The sequence below is a fragment of the Leopardus geoffroyi genome, chromosome D4 (assembly GCF_018350155.1).
Source record: "Leopardus geoffroyi isolate Oge1 chromosome D4, O.geoffroyi_Oge1_pat1.0, whole genome shotgun sequence".
Classification (NCBI taxonomy): Eukaryota; Metazoa; Chordata; class Mammalia; order Carnivora; family Felidae; genus Leopardus; species Leopardus geoffroyi.
The window spans coordinates 30,507,933-30,522,940 of record NC_059342.1 but is presented as its reverse complement, the minus strand read 5'-3'; the positions used below and the strand labels follow the sequence as shown (position 1 = coordinate 30,522,940).

Sequence of the window (15,008 nt, the reverse complement as noted above, 5' to 3'; positions counted from 1 at the left end):
GGTGGGTCACATGGGGACTCTTCTTAATCTGTTATTATACCCAGCACAGTAAGGCACACATCCAAGCGTTTCCTTCCTTGCCCCAGGTTTCTGTTGATGTACTCCACAGTTTTGTGCAGCTATTACAATTCAGCCCTCACGACGGCAGTGGTTGGAGCCATCAAGGTAAGGGGGTGACGCCTTGGGAATTGGGAAATCAGCCATGAATCCAGTCTTCATGATAGAAGCAGAGTTTGATTTTATTGTTGTTACGGGTGGGATAGTGAGCATGGAGGCTTGTGGCATTTTCAGCTGAACCTGGGTGATCCTTTCTTAGGTCTTCTCATCCCCCAATCTGTAAAACAGAGGGAGGGCTTGTTGATTTAAAAAGGAGAGACAAATTATCACTTTAAGGTTAGGGGTGGTGAAAGGGGATGGTCTGGGAAAATGACGTAAAACTGAGAAAAATTCCAAATTTCTGCACTCAGCAAGATACCTTGTTTGGTACCTTGTTAGTACGGTTTGGTTTTCTGGGAGAGCCTGCTGACTAGGAAAGAGAAGCCCAGGTGAGGCGCCTGGGTGGCTCAGTCAGTTAAGCGTCTGACTTTGGCTCAGGTCATGATCTCGTGGTTTGTGAGTTTGAGTCCCATGTTGGGCTCTGTGCTGACAGCTTGGAGCCTGCTTCAGATTCTGTGTCTCCCTTTCTCTCTGCCCCTCCTCTTCTCATGCTCTGTCTCTCTCTGTCTCTCAAACAAAAATTAAGCAAATAAATAAGCATTAAAAAATGTGTAAGAAAGGGAAGCCCCGTGAAGAACTGTTTTTCAATCTAGGTATATGCTCACTTATAAGGTTCTAAACTCATGGATTGTGCGTAGGTGTGTTTTATGTGTGTGCGTTTGAATCCAAACAGTCCTGAAGAAGAGGATGAGTTTTCTGTGTTCTCTCATACAGTTGCTTTGTTTTTCTATTCACATGAATAAAGTGAGTGAGAAAGACTGCCTGCTTTAACAGTTGACTTGTCTGTTGGCTGCCTAGACCCTCCTAGAATACCCAGGGCAGGGCACTACTTGGAATTTGCTGGATGTCTGATCTGTGTGAGTTTAGGGTCAGTATGATTAAAATTCACTACCCAATGATGGTAAAGAGATGGGATCTGAAAAGCTGATGACAACTCAACTCTTACACATCTTTTTTTGTGTGTGATGCAGTGTTCTGTAATTATGCCATGGTTTTTACCTTATTTCTTTATAAAGCCATGTGTAATGGTTTTTTACTTATTCATTCAATACTCTATGAACACCTATGTACTTACAAGTCTCTGAGCAAAGTTAAAGTCTCTGAGCAAAGCTAAAATATTTAGTTTCAGATTTTACCATATACATGTATTTCCCCCTTAAATTCTTCACTTTTAAAATGACTGATCCGGGGCACCTGAGTGGCTCGGTTAGTTAAGTGTCCAACTCTTGATTTTTGGCTTAGGTCATGATCTTGTGGTTCATGAGATCAAGCCCCAAGTTGGGCTCTGTGCTGACAGCATGGAGCCTGCTTGGGATTCTCTCCCTCCCTCTCTCTGCCCCTCCCCTGCTCACATTCTCTCTCTCTCTCTCTCTCCCTCTAAATAAGAAAGTAAGTAAGTAAATAAATAAATAAACTTTAATAAAGTAAAATAAAATGACTAATCCTCTCTCTCTTTCTGCAGAATGTATCCATTGCCTACATTGGGATGTTAGTTGGTGGAGACTATATTTTCTCTGTGTTAAACTTTGTAGGGTTAAATATTTGGTAAGTGGGATTTCTAAATGAACTCATTTTAGTAAAATATGAGTTTTAAAAAGTCTGATTTATAAGTGAAAGAATGCAAGATGTTTTGACATTTCAGTTTCTAAGATAATTTTACTTAAATCACTCAGTTCATCTGTTTTAATGACATACTCCTTCACGTGGATCATGGGGACGTGTGTAATGAAAATTCAAGGGGCTGAGATCCAAACTTAATTCATGTGTCTTTCTCACAAAAAAAGTCTCCTAAATTATGTTTCTTCCTCTTGTGAAGTGGGCCTCACTGATGTCCTGCTCTGTCAGAGCACCATCCGCTAAGGATATTGGGAGGAGTGGCTGAGATACTTTTGAAAGGCATTTTGGGGTCCTACACATGGAGTGCTGTTTTAAGATAATAGCATAGTTTATTCAATAATAAAGTATTTGTTTCTCTCCAAAGTTTTGTATTAGATTTGATCTACTTTTTTTCTTCCCCAAAAGATTTCTAGAGGAGTGATTCTCATCAAGTAATCCATAAACTTGAGGAGAAAAATTCCCTTCAAATTAAGCGGGCTATACTTATAAAGATGTCAGGAATTGCTGGTGGTACCACCTATGAGATTTATTTATTCTCACTTTTTTTTTTCTCCTTTCAGCATGGCAGGGGGCTTGAGATACTCGTTTTTAACTCTGAGCAGCCAGTTAAACCCTAAACAATCTGTGGACGAAGAAAGCATCCCTCTGGATTTAAAGAGTTAGGATCTGGGGCAGAATCGCAGCCTGGCTTGCAAACTGGGAACATGCAGCGGCATTCCCACATGTAGGAATGTGGATCCCGATGTTCTGGTCATGGGCAACACTTACCCCCCTGCTTAAAGCACCACAGGAACGTCTGCAAAATACAGAGAGAATCTACCTCATGTGCTGCTGCACGGCGAGCCCTCATCAGCCCTGAGAAATGTATTTGGGCAGAGCTTTACCATCTGAAAGTGAATCTTTCACAGTAAACCATTGGTTAAAGGTATTATTTCCAAAGGTCTTGCACAGGCAGAGCACTGAACGGTTGGTGACCCATCCAAATATCTGTGTTGCTGTTTGCCAGTACCTTGTGTGCTAAGAGGAGGGGAAAGGTCGATGGTGTGATTATTATCAGCACGTTGGCCTTAATTTTAAAGGTCCCAGCCAAAGCAAAGTGCCAGTGAGAGCATTTTTTTTTTTCAGTTTAAGCAGACTTTTCTTTATTTTAATAAAGTTAGCCAGTTAGCTCCAAGTTATTTGTTAGCTCTGATTTCATTTTATATGTTGGTATCTTTTCCCAGTCATCAAAGTAAAATAAAAAAATAATTTATACTCATGTCTCATACTGTTCCATTATTGGAGATAGGCAGAAAGATAGTCAATTATTCACTGTGCCTTCAAGGGTGATCTTCCTTTTAAGGCTCATGCTGGAAAAAACTTGTAAAATAACTCAACAGGAAAAAAACAAAACAAAACTCCATGTGTCCTGTTAACATTTAAGTAGCTCTTATTTCTCTCCCATCTCTCTAAGTTCAGGGGGCTTTGACATTCAGATCACTTGGACTTTAACCAAAGGCTCCTCTAACCTCCCAGATGTGTGGTGTGTGGGAAGGAGCCCTGAATGGATGAGCGTTATTTTTATCTCCATCAAAAAATGAGCTGGGATGGGGCACCTGGGTGGCTCAGTCGGTTAAACATCTGACTTCAGCCTAGGTCATGATCTCGCAGTACCTGGGTTTGAACCCTGCATCGGGCCCTGTGCTGAGACAGCTCAGAGCCTGGAGTCTGCTTCGGATTCTGTGTCTCCCTCTCTGCCCCTCCTCCACTCACTCTCTGTCTCTCTCTCTCAAAGAAAATGAATAAACATTAAAAAAATTAAAAAAATTTAGTTTTAATTGTAAAACGCACAACATAAAATTTGTTATCTTAACTATTTCTGAATGTATACATTTAGTAGTGTTAAGTATATTTATCATGTTGTGCAACCAATCTCTAGAACATTTTCATCTTGCAAAACTGAAACTCTGTACCCATGAAACAATAGGTCCCCATAGCCTCTGGCAACCACCATTCTTTCTGTCTCTTGAATATGACTACTCTAAATATACAAGTGGAATTGCACAGTATTTGTCTTTTTGTGCCTGGCTTACCTTAGTTAGGCTAACTAATGTCCCCAAAGTTCATCCATGTTGTAGCATGTGTTAGAATTCCTTTCTAAGGCTGAATTATATTCCTTCATATGGATGGGTATACCACATTTTGCTTATCCATTTGTCTGTCAATGGACGTTTGGCTATTTATGAATCATTCTGCTATGAACATGGGAGTACAGATGTGTCTTTGAGACCCTGATTTCCATTATTTTGGATATTAAAATTTCTTTCCTTTGTACACATAACACTCCTGACATCAAATGTGTGGGGTGTTGACCTCATATTAAGGAATTCTCCCATTCTCTGGACACCAACTAGGTGTCCTACAATTCAATTCTGACATTGACTACCTGGAGCTAGCGCAGACCCCGCAGGTTAAGGGCTCAGTCCCACAAGGTTGCCCCCACCCACTTCAGATGCTGATCCCAAGTCCCAGGTTGTGCTTCTGACCAACTAGCCATGAATCAGGAGTTTCCATACCCCCTTCCTTGGGTTTCACAGTTTGCTAGAATGGCTCACAGAACCCAGAGGAAGTGCCTTACTCTCTCTTAAGGGTTTATTATAAAGGATACAGCCCTGGAATAGCCAGAAAGAAGAGATACGTAGGAAAAGGTGTGTGGGAAGGGGCTTGGTGCATCCATGCCCTCTCTGGGTGCACCACCCTCCCACACATCGATGTGTTTACCAACCTGGAGCTCTCCAAACCCCATGGCTTAGGTGCCCTTACTGTTTCCTACAGCTGCTGCAACATTCTACATTCACACAAAAGTTCCAATTTCTCCATGTCTTGTCGAACAGTTGTTATTATTTATTTATTTTGTAGTAGCCATTCTGATGGGTGTGAGGTAGTTATCTCCTACCTAAGAGTTTTGATTTGTATTTCTCTAATTTTTAGTGATATTGAACGTTTTTTTTCTGTTGCTGTTGGCCATTTGTATCTTTGGAGAAATGTCTATTTGAGGCACCTGGGTGGCTCAGTCAGATGAGTTTCCAACTCTTGACTTTGGCTCAGGTCATGATCCCAGGGATTTGGGATTGAGCCCTGCATCAGACTCTCCTTGGAATTCTCTCTCCCACTTCCCCTTTCCCACTGGCACTCTCTCTCTCTCTAAAAAAAATCTATTTAAACCCTTTGCCCATTTTTGAATTGGGTTGTTTGTTTTGTTGTTGTTGTTGAGTTGCAAGAGTCCTTTATTGTTTCCCTTTTCCTTTTAAAAGGCTCCTAGAGTCTGACCTTTGGGGCTCCCAAGCTGTTGTAACACTTTCTTGTGTCCTGAACACCAGTTCTGAAACCCGGAGGCCAAAAATGCTAAGATTTGAAAACATCAACTGTAAACATCAACTCATGTTTTCAGTGACAAAACCAAAAGTAGCAAGTTTTTGCTTTCTTCCAAAATGTTTTTTTTTTTGATTTTCATTCTCAGAATTCTTAAAGGAAGATGATTTTGTGTTTTTCTACTCTTAAAATGATTAATCCTTTGTTTTCATAGTTGGGATGCCTCCTGGGTGTTCTTATTTAATTTTTTCTTTTTTTTTCTTCTGTAATCACCCTGAGTACTTTTCTTGGCCTTTTTTTATATGACCCTTTTTTTACCTTCCTATGGAGGCGTCTTCTCCTGCTTCCATGCATGGCCAGTAGAGGGCACCCTAAGAGCAGCTCAGCAGCCCTCGTAGCTGGGTTGAAATTAGCAATTTCCACAGTACCTTTTAAGACCCAGATTCTCCAGCTGTGGGGTTGGTGGGAGCTCGGTCTGGCTTTGGAATTAAGATTAGCTGAGGAAGCTGGGTGGCAGAGAGGTGGTGCAAAAGGGATTCATTAGCCTCAAGGAGGTTAAAAGGGAAATGCAGCCTAATGCCCCAGATCTTCAGACTTCTCTTTTCTTACTAAAGAAGTTGTAAAAGCCACTCTGGGTGGGACAAAGAAAATAAACTTAATATCTTTGATATTTTGCTTACTCCTAGCTGTTGTACTGCAAATAACAGTGACACCATTTGTTAACTTAGACTTTTTCCTGCTCTTTTAATATTTTTCCTGCATATTAAATGTATCTCAAATACAGAGGCACTAGAATTTTGGACAGCTGAGTTTTCTTAGAGAATAGAACCTAGTTTAGAGAAGTGTTCTATATATATTTTTATGTGCGCTCAGGAAAATAGTGAAGGTACAAATGTCCATAATTTCATAGTCTTTAGTTACTTTTTTTTTCACAATCATTTGCACTTAATTTTCTCCTTTCTTTTCAATTTGTGTTCATTGTTTTTCAGCTACAAAATAAGCTTAAAACCACAGGCTTTGGTGTACCTTCTGTGAGAGTACATGTTTATCTCAGCCTCCCTCCCCCCAGTGGCTCTGGGATAACATCTGGTCACAAGCCACACTCTGATGTTGGAGACCCAGGACAGCATACCGTGTGCCAGGAGTAATGGGGCAGCACCCACCATAGCAGTTGCCTAGACTATGGTGGGTGCATATCAAGTTAGAGCAAGGAGAAGGAGCACATCACCAGAAGAAGAGCACCCACACTCGAAGCCAGCATTTTTCTTAAGGGCTGGTCTTCATCGCTTTCCTTGATATCCTCAGTTACTTCTGTAACCCATTGGTGAATGCCTTCAGTTTCGGCTTCTTGTTGTAAACCCTTGTCTGTGACTATCTCTTAGAGACTCGAAATTTCAACCACTATTCCTTTGATTTACCCCAGGTCATCAAACAGGCTGTTCTCTTCACCAATGAGGCATTGATTTTCTTGTTCAAACATTTGTATTTCTTCTGGGGATAATTCATCTTCCCCTTTGCCATCTCCCCACATGCTCAATTCAGGTTGTGCTTTGTTCGGAGTCTATTTTGGGTATTCCTCAGTGACAGGTTTTTTTTTTTTTTTCATAGTCTTTTGAAGGATTCTGTGAAACTTTCTCAGAAGACATAAATTCTCTTGTCTTTGTATTTGGTTCTGGTTCCAACTTACATGATCTTTTCTCATCACTGCTCGTTTAACTCTAGTGGCTCTTTGTTCTGAGTAAAGTTTACATAGTCTTTTTTTTTTAAGTTTATTTATTTATTTTTGAGAGAGCATGTGAGAGCAGTTGGGGAGGGGCAGAGAGAGAAAGAGAATCCCAAGCAGGCTCCGTGGTGCAACACACTGAAACAGCACTCCTGTGCTTGCTGGAAACGTATCTCCTTGTGGGCTTGTGTCTTAAGTTGCTGAGTTGCTTCTGAGCAGATCCTCACGAATGTCTGAGCACCCTGGTCTATCTGATATGTGTCATCCTCTCACACCCAGACGTGATGTGGCTATAAGCATTAATATAATCTGTCCTGTGTTCCAGAAGATAACTTCTCAGTTTGCCAGTGTGCAAAAGCGTATGCAGGACAGAAGCGCATGGGTGGTGACCAGCTGGGTGCAATAAGTGCCAGCACAGAGCAGGTGTGCAAGGCACCGAGCTAGAGGCCACAGGCCTTTGTTTCCCCTCAACCCACAGCCATTCCGATCCACCAGATGAAGACAGCACTTCCTCTAAGGGTTATTCTAGAATTCAATGAGATAACACCTGTAGAATGTTTTGGCATTACTTGGCCCCTAGTGACCAATAAAATGTGTTACTGTTGTGATTATTATTGTTACCGTTCTTATTTCTATTTGTGGTGGGGAAGAACTCTGGAGAGAGTGTTGCTCTACAGAGAAGGTGTATTGGGAGGATGGCTAGGAATGTATCAGATGAGGACGAAGGTGGAAGACCACTTCAACTTGAAAGTCTTGGTGACTTGGCCTTGTGAATCATTGTTGCTTTCTGTGAATGGATGTGTGTGCTCGTGCATCAATTTTGGGTGCTGGGACTTGGTGAGGGTCAACAGCCTAGGTGACCGGTACTTGCTGCTCCGTGGCACCTTTCATGAAGCTGAGAGTGCCCAGCAGTTCAGAATCTCTGTTTCTTTTCTGTCATAAGATACTGAAACACATGGAAAAAAGAAAGCATGCCCCTTGGGATGAAGCCAGGAAACCCCAAGGCATCCTTGCAGATGGTCAGGGTCAGGAAATACTGTCTGTGTGCCTTCTGACTCTTACCTCTACTCCCCCTGTGATAAGCCTCCGAGCCTTTTCTCCACAGCCTGGACCAGAACATCAGCGTTACCTGGGGACTTGCCAGAAATTCGGAATGTCGGGGTACACACAAACAATCTGCATTTTGACCCAGGTGATTTGAGAAGCACCATCCCAGGCTATTGGTCCAGACCATACTTTTAGTACTGGTGTGTCTCAGACAGGGATTCATAGGATTTAGGGGGCTGGTGAATGTGGATAGGGAAAGAATACATCCTGATGCTCCCTAACCAAAATTTAGCATTTTTCATTTGAAAATGTAGGCAAAACAATGTAGTATTAGCTGTATTTCTGATTTTGTTACCAGTGGAAGTGGAGATATTTTCAGATCACCTTACAGTTTCTGCAGAAAAATCATTTATGCCCTGCTGAGGATTCTAAGTTATCAGACCTTCCACTCATTCCTGATGTTTAATACGTTCATAAAGAAGCATATTTTTAGTACATCATATTTAGAAAATGTAACTTTTTTTTGGAAATTGGTTTCCTTTATAATTTTATGTATTTTATTCTAGGCATTTAAAGCCATTATTTAGGGGAGGAGGCTGTAACCATCCCTAAGCTACTGCTGTGGTCCATGGCACTGAGAAAAAGGAAGGATTCCCTGCCAAAGAGGGAAAGAGAAATTTCCAGATTATGTTTTCTCAAGAAATTGTTACATTGTTGGTCTTTCTACCAGTGGAGGTTTGTTGTCCAAATGGGTGTAGAGGTACCTAGGAGAGGTACCTTGTATCTGCCAGCTGGTGGGAGGGGGTCATCCTTCAGCCAGTGGTGGTCAGTTGTCTGCAACTGGAGGGCCAGCGTGAGAGCAGGAGAGAGAAGCAGGGAGGGACCGACAATGGGAATAGGGCAGCTAGGCTTCACTGCCATATCCTCCTCATTCGAACATCAGAACAGAAATGTGGATCCTCAATTGTGTCACAGTACAGAACCTTGTTCTTCAAATCCTGTGACTGCTTACCTGGAGTATAAGGTTAAAGGTCTATGCAAAGGTGGAGCAGCCGTGTGAGGAGCTTTGTGGACCCACTCTTCAGTGAAACACACAAAACTAGAGAAAACTGTAAAAAACAACCATTTAAGGTCTCTGGAAACTATCCTAAGGGCATGTAGCAAATGAGGAAACATTGATTCAAGAAAGCCCAATAAACTTGGCAAGAACACTGAGAATGTGGCATTTGAGCCTTGACACTTTCTCCCTTTCCCTTTCCTCAGCTCAGCTTGATGGAAGCTCCATCCCAGGTAGGTGTGGCTAAGAAGATGGGGCTCCCTCTCTTCTCTGCTCCCAATCAAGGGTTACTATATCTGACAAGGAGGGGAGGCCGCCATTGTTTCTCCTCTTCTCCAAGTAGAAGAGGTGCAATTCCTGGTGAGTTCAGCAGATGGAAAGGGCCTCCCTTTACTACCCCTCACCCATAGGATGGAGGATCGACCCAGGTGTGGAAGCCAAGAATATTGGGTTCCCAATCACCCTGCCCCAACTTGATCATAGGGCAGAGGTTTGATGTAGGGAGAGGCAAGCAGACAAGACCAGAGGCTACCACCTTGCCCAGCATTCAGAGTAGTGGCTCAGACAGTGTGCCCAGAAGAGGGAGTCTGTGCAGTAAAGAATTTGACCTTACACAAAAAGATGTCTGGCCTTTGCCCTTGGATTCTAGGTAATTCTATGCCCTTGGAATATTATGCCTGATAGAAATGTTACTGTTTGCCTCGTGTCTCTGGGTCATACTGGATAGTCTGACAGTATGATTTAGGATGGGGGCTGGCCACACCAGGAAGACCAATAATGTGGTTTAGGGTGGGGACCCTGGGTGAGGCCTGGGGAGGCTGGAGACTGACATCAGCCATATGGGCAATCAATCATGTCTATGTAATGAAGCCCCAGTAAAAGTCTGAACATTGAGGTTTGGTTTGGCAATACTCCATGCATATTATCACACACTGATGCTAGGAAAGTCATGTGTCCTGACTCCATGGAGAGAAAAATGGAAGTTCCACATTTGGTAGACTCTACTCTATGCTCTCTCTTAGCCCTTACAGCTTTGTGATGGAATGTTATTGTGCAATTGGCTTTTTAGGGATACTAAAATTACTTGAGGGAGGTAATTTCTTTTTTCAGAACTCCCCAGGGGATTGGGGACTTCCCTTTTGGGCAACTCTTCTAGACTGAGTTGTTCATGCATTCCTGTCTCAGACTTGAGGTATTGGCATGGTATTGGCTTGAAGAGCAGGGAGCGGATAGTGTTACCATGTATGTAGTTTTGAATGGAATGGTCCAGTACCGTGCATTTTATTTAGGAAACCAATTGAGGAAATTGCTGACATCTAGATGACTTGCATTTTCCAACTGCGATATTATTCTCTTGTTATGGTTGTATAGGAAGGCACTAGTTGTGTGAGGGTGGCTTCTGGAATCAGATGGCCTGGGTTTACATCCTAGCTCTGTCAATGTTAAAACACAGATTTATTGAGGTATTATTTAAATACCATAAAATTTACCAATTGCAAGTGTTTACTGATTTGTTGGTCAATATATAGAGCTGTGCACCCATCACCAAATAATTTGAGAATGTATCCATCATCACCACAGAAAGAGCCTTCATCCCATTTCCAGTCAATTTCTAATCATAGCCCTAGCCCTAGACAACCACTAAGCTGCTTTGTTTATTTAAAAAAAATATATTTTTGGGGCGCCTGGGTGGCGCAGTCGGTTAAGCGTCCGACTTCAGCCAGGTCACGATCTCGCGGTCCGTGAGTTCGAGCCCCGCGTCCGGCTCTGGGCTGATGGCTCAGAGCCTGGAGCCTGTTTCTGATTCTGTGTCCCCCTCTCTCTCTGCTCCTCCCCCGTTCATGCTCTGTCTCTCTCTGTCCCAAAAATAAATAAACGTTGATAAAAAAAAATATATTTTTAATGTTTATTTATTTTTGAGAGAGAGAGAGACAGAGTGCAAGCAGGGGAGGGGCAGAGAGAGAGGTAGATGCCGAATCTGAAGCACAGAGCCCACCGCAGGGCTCAAACCCAGGAACCGCAAGATCATGACCTGAGCTGAAGTCAGACGCTTAACCGATAGCCACCCAGGTGCCCAGACCTGCTTTGTTTATAGTGCATGTCAAAAACATTTGCCAGTTAATCTACCACCACTAGGACATGAGGGAAAAGTTCAGTTTTACTGCATCCTCATGAGTTCTGAACCACAGCTTCAAGTTCTACTTAATAATTTACATAAATATAGTATTTTATTCACTTAATTTGCATTTCTAATGATGTAGGAGGTTAAATATTACCCCACACAATTGCACACTCATTGTATTTCCTCTGTATTTAATTTTCTGTTTATGTCTTTTACCTCAAGGTGTTCTTTGACTTTTGGCCTCGACATTATGTCCTGAACCTGGAACCTCCTTTGGGCTCCTATCTGGGCCAGACCTTAGGCATTTGAGTTTTTGATCCTAGTTCCAGAGGCCCATTTTCAAACTATCTGTGTCTAACCCAGGCGGAGTTGCTAGATATGTATGGCAGGGAAATTTTTCTGTTACTAATTATTGTGCTTTAAAAACAATGTATTTATTGGCTCAGTTGGGTGTCAGACTCATGATTTTGGCTCAGGTCATGCAAGATCTTGCAGTCGTGGGACCTGGGCCCCACCCTGGGTTCTGTGCTGTGCGTGGAGCCTGCTTGGGATTCTCTCCCTCCCTCTCTCTTCCCTTCCCCAGCTTGTGCATGTGCTCTCTCGCTCTCTCTCTCTCTAAAAATAAATAAATAAACATTAAAAAATAATTTACTTATAGGTGCACCTGTGTGGCTCAGTCAGTTAAGCATCTGACTTTGGCTCAGGTCGTAATTTCACTGTTTGTCAGGTTTGTGGAGTTTGTAAGTTCAAGCCCAGCATTGGGCTCTGTGCTGACAGTGCAGAACCTCCTTCAGATTCTCTGTCTCCCTCTCTCTCTGCCCCTCCACCACTCTCTCTCTCTCTCTCAAAAATAAATAAATATTAAAAAATAATTTATTTATAGAGAACAGATTGGTGGTTGCTAGAGGTGTGGGGTGGCCGTGGGTGAAGGAGGTCAAAAGGTACAAAGTTCCAGCTATAAAATAAATAAATCGTGGGATGCACAGAGCCCAACACGGGCTCAAACTCACAAACAACTAGATCATGACCTGAGCCGAAGTTGGACACTTAACTGACTGAGCCATCCAGGCACCTTGGAATATATTTTTTAATATTGTGAAGTAAAGGTGAGAACTTTGGTTCAAAATCAAGTACAGAAGTGAGCTGCAGCTTCCATATCTGGTAATATGGAAGGCTAAGTTACCCACCCCCATCTTTCCTCTGCCCATTAATTGTAGGATAACATTTGTTTAAAATTGAAGTATAATTTACATGCAGTAATTACACAGTCCTTAAGTGTACAGTACAATGAGTTTTAATAATAGCATACTCCATGAAACACATACACTTAACAAAATATAGAACATCTTCATCAACCTAGAAAAGTTCCTTATGACCCTAACCAGTCAATCCTGCACTTCTACTAAGAAAGCAGTGTTCTAAATAATTTCCTGAAGATTAGATTTGTCTGTTCTTGAACTTCTTATAAATGGCATAATTATAGTATGTACATGTGGTAGATAGCTTCCAAAGTGGATCTCAATGATCCCTACCTCATTATATTTACATCTTTGCATAATTTCCCTTTGAATGTGGCTGGAATGTGGGCTTGCTTCTCATGCACAGAATACAGCAAAAGTGATGTGATGTTCCTTTCAAGACTAGATCATAAAGAGTGTGGCTTCTATCTTTCTCTCTCTGACTCTACTCACTTGCCTGACCTGGTGAAGCAAACTGCCATTTTGTGAGCTGCTTTATGGAGAGGCCCACCTGCCAAGGAACAGCTGTGTGTGTGTGTGTGTGTGTGTGTGTGTGTGTGTGTGCATGTACTTAATCCAGGCAACAAAAATGAATGAACTTGGAATGCATTTTTTCTGAGCTGAGCCTTGATATGACTGCAGTCATGGCTGTACTTTGATTGCAGCCTGTGAAAGACCTTGAGCCAGAGACACCCAGCCAACCCATGCTTGGATTCCTAACCCACAAAAATCATGAGATAATAAGTAATGTTGTAAGGCCCTAAGTTTTGGCTTAATTTTCCTACAAAATAGATAACTAGTGCAGTACTTTTTGATGTCTGGTTTCTTTTGTTCAACAAAATATCTGATTTTCAGTCTTGTTTTTTGTGGGTATAGGAAGATATATTCTTAAAAATCTTATTAAAAGCATCAAAAGCTACCAAGACAGCAAAATATTCCACTGTGGGAGTAAGCTTCAGTCTAGAGAAGTATATTGAGCACTGAAACCACATTAGTTAAATGGAGTGACTTTGAGTGTCAGTTTTGATTGTGTGGGGACAAAAACTGACTCAAGAAGAGTCTGGTATAAGAACATCTCTCCGTAAAACTGGGATCCCAAAAGGCGTTTACTTGCTCAGGATATGTGTGATCCAGAAGAATAAGGTATATAGTCAATAATATTGTAATAACTTCTTTTTGAAAAAAAATTTAAAAAATGTTTTTAAGTCTATTTATTTTGAGAGAGACAGAGGCTGTGTGAGTGGGTGAGGGGCAGAAAGAGAAGGAGACAGAGAATCGCAAGCAGGCTCCACACTGCAAGTGCAGAGCCTGAGGTGGGGCTTGATCCCACGGACCGTGAGATCATGACATGAACCAAAACCAAAAGGTGGATACTTAACTGGCTGAGCCACCAAGGCACCCCAAAATATTGTGTAACTTTAAATGGCAACAGATGGTAACTGCACGTACCATGGTGAGCAAGAATAATGTATAAAATTGTCAAATTACTATATTGTACACCTGAAATTAATATGACATTGTATGTAAACTATATTTCAATTTTAAAAAAGGATAGACTCAAGACTTTCCCAAATGTAATTACTTTTGTAAATTTGTCTTTGAAGCCATGTAAATGTTTTACACATTTATAAAGTTAAACCATAAAGAATTAAAAAAGATCCAATCTCTGAAAAAATGAAAACAAAAGAAACAAGTATATTTACATCCAAGAGGAGAAAGCCAATACATAAAGAATCAAGATTTTCAGTGTCAGATGAAAATAATCCAAATATAAAATCAAAGATATTAAGTAAAACTCATATAATCCTAACTCTGAATGACTCATGAAGTATATTTGCTTAAAAAATTTTCCCAGTTTTGCCCTAAAAGGGTTAGAAATAATGACAAATTTAGTAATGATGAATACTCATTTTCCACTAAAAGATCAGGCTCCTTTGAGAAAAAACACATTGCTTGTCTGAAGCAGGAACTAGACAAGATGTCATTCTAGAAAAACATGGACACTAGCAAAGACTGCTGGGGTCTTGTCAATCTTGCCTAAAGAACCTAAGAGTGAATGTGAAGAGGCCCCCCTGGCCAAAGTTGGGGGATAAGAATAATAACTACAAAGAATTGAAACAAATTTAAAAAAACCCCAAAAAACAGAAAAACCACAAAAAATAACCAACCAGGTCTTTGGTCCACCTTGGAGGATACCAGGGAACCAATTCATTACTTTAAAATCAGTAAATAAAGAGAAAGAATCAAGCATTTACTTCACCTTTTCTGTGTTAACTATACTTCAGTGTTCAGTGTAGTCCTGTAGCTCAGTTTCTTTTTTTTTTTAGAACAATGGAAGAAAAATGATAGAATTAGAATATCACCATTTTGCAATTCGTAATTAAAGATTGGTCCTAGGGGTGCCTGGGAGACTCAGTCAGTTAAGCATTGACTCTTGGTTCCAGCTCAGGTAATGATCTCATGGTTTCAGGGGTTCAAACCCCACACAGGTCTCTGTGCTGACAGTGTGGAACCTGCTTGGGATTCTCTGTCTCCCTCTCTCTCTCTGCCCCTCCCCAACTTGTGCTGTCTCTCTCTCAAAATAAATAAACTTAAAAAAAAGAAAAAGACTGGATCTAGGCATTGATCATCAGTGAC

The 15,008-nt window shown here is 41.4% G+C and overlaps 1 protein-coding gene and 1 pseudogene across 3 annotated transcripts in view; one reads left to right on the top strand and one right to left on the bottom strand.

Annotated features, from left to right (window-relative positions):
• SLC35D2 (solute carrier family 35 member D2) overlaps positions 1-3,091 on the top strand; it is a 59,618-nt gene extending 56,527 nt beyond the window's left edge. For all 3 annotated transcript variants that reach the window (XM_045467850.1, XM_045467851.1, XM_045467852.1), the window contains 3 exons: positions 87-165; positions 1,679-1,761; positions 2,394-3,091. In XM_045467850.1, coding sequence (XP_045323806.1) covers positions 87-165; positions 1,679-1,761; positions 2,394-2,496 — 265 coding nt within the window. In that variant the 3' untranslated portion in view covers positions 2,497-3,091. The remainder of the gene's footprint in view (positions 1-86; positions 166-1,678; positions 1,762-2,393) is intronic.
• Positions 3,092-6,012: 2,921 nt separating this feature from the next.
• LOC123592697 lies at positions 6,013-8,089 on the bottom strand (annotated as a pseudogene).
• Positions 8,090-15,008: the final 6,919 nt, after the last annotated feature.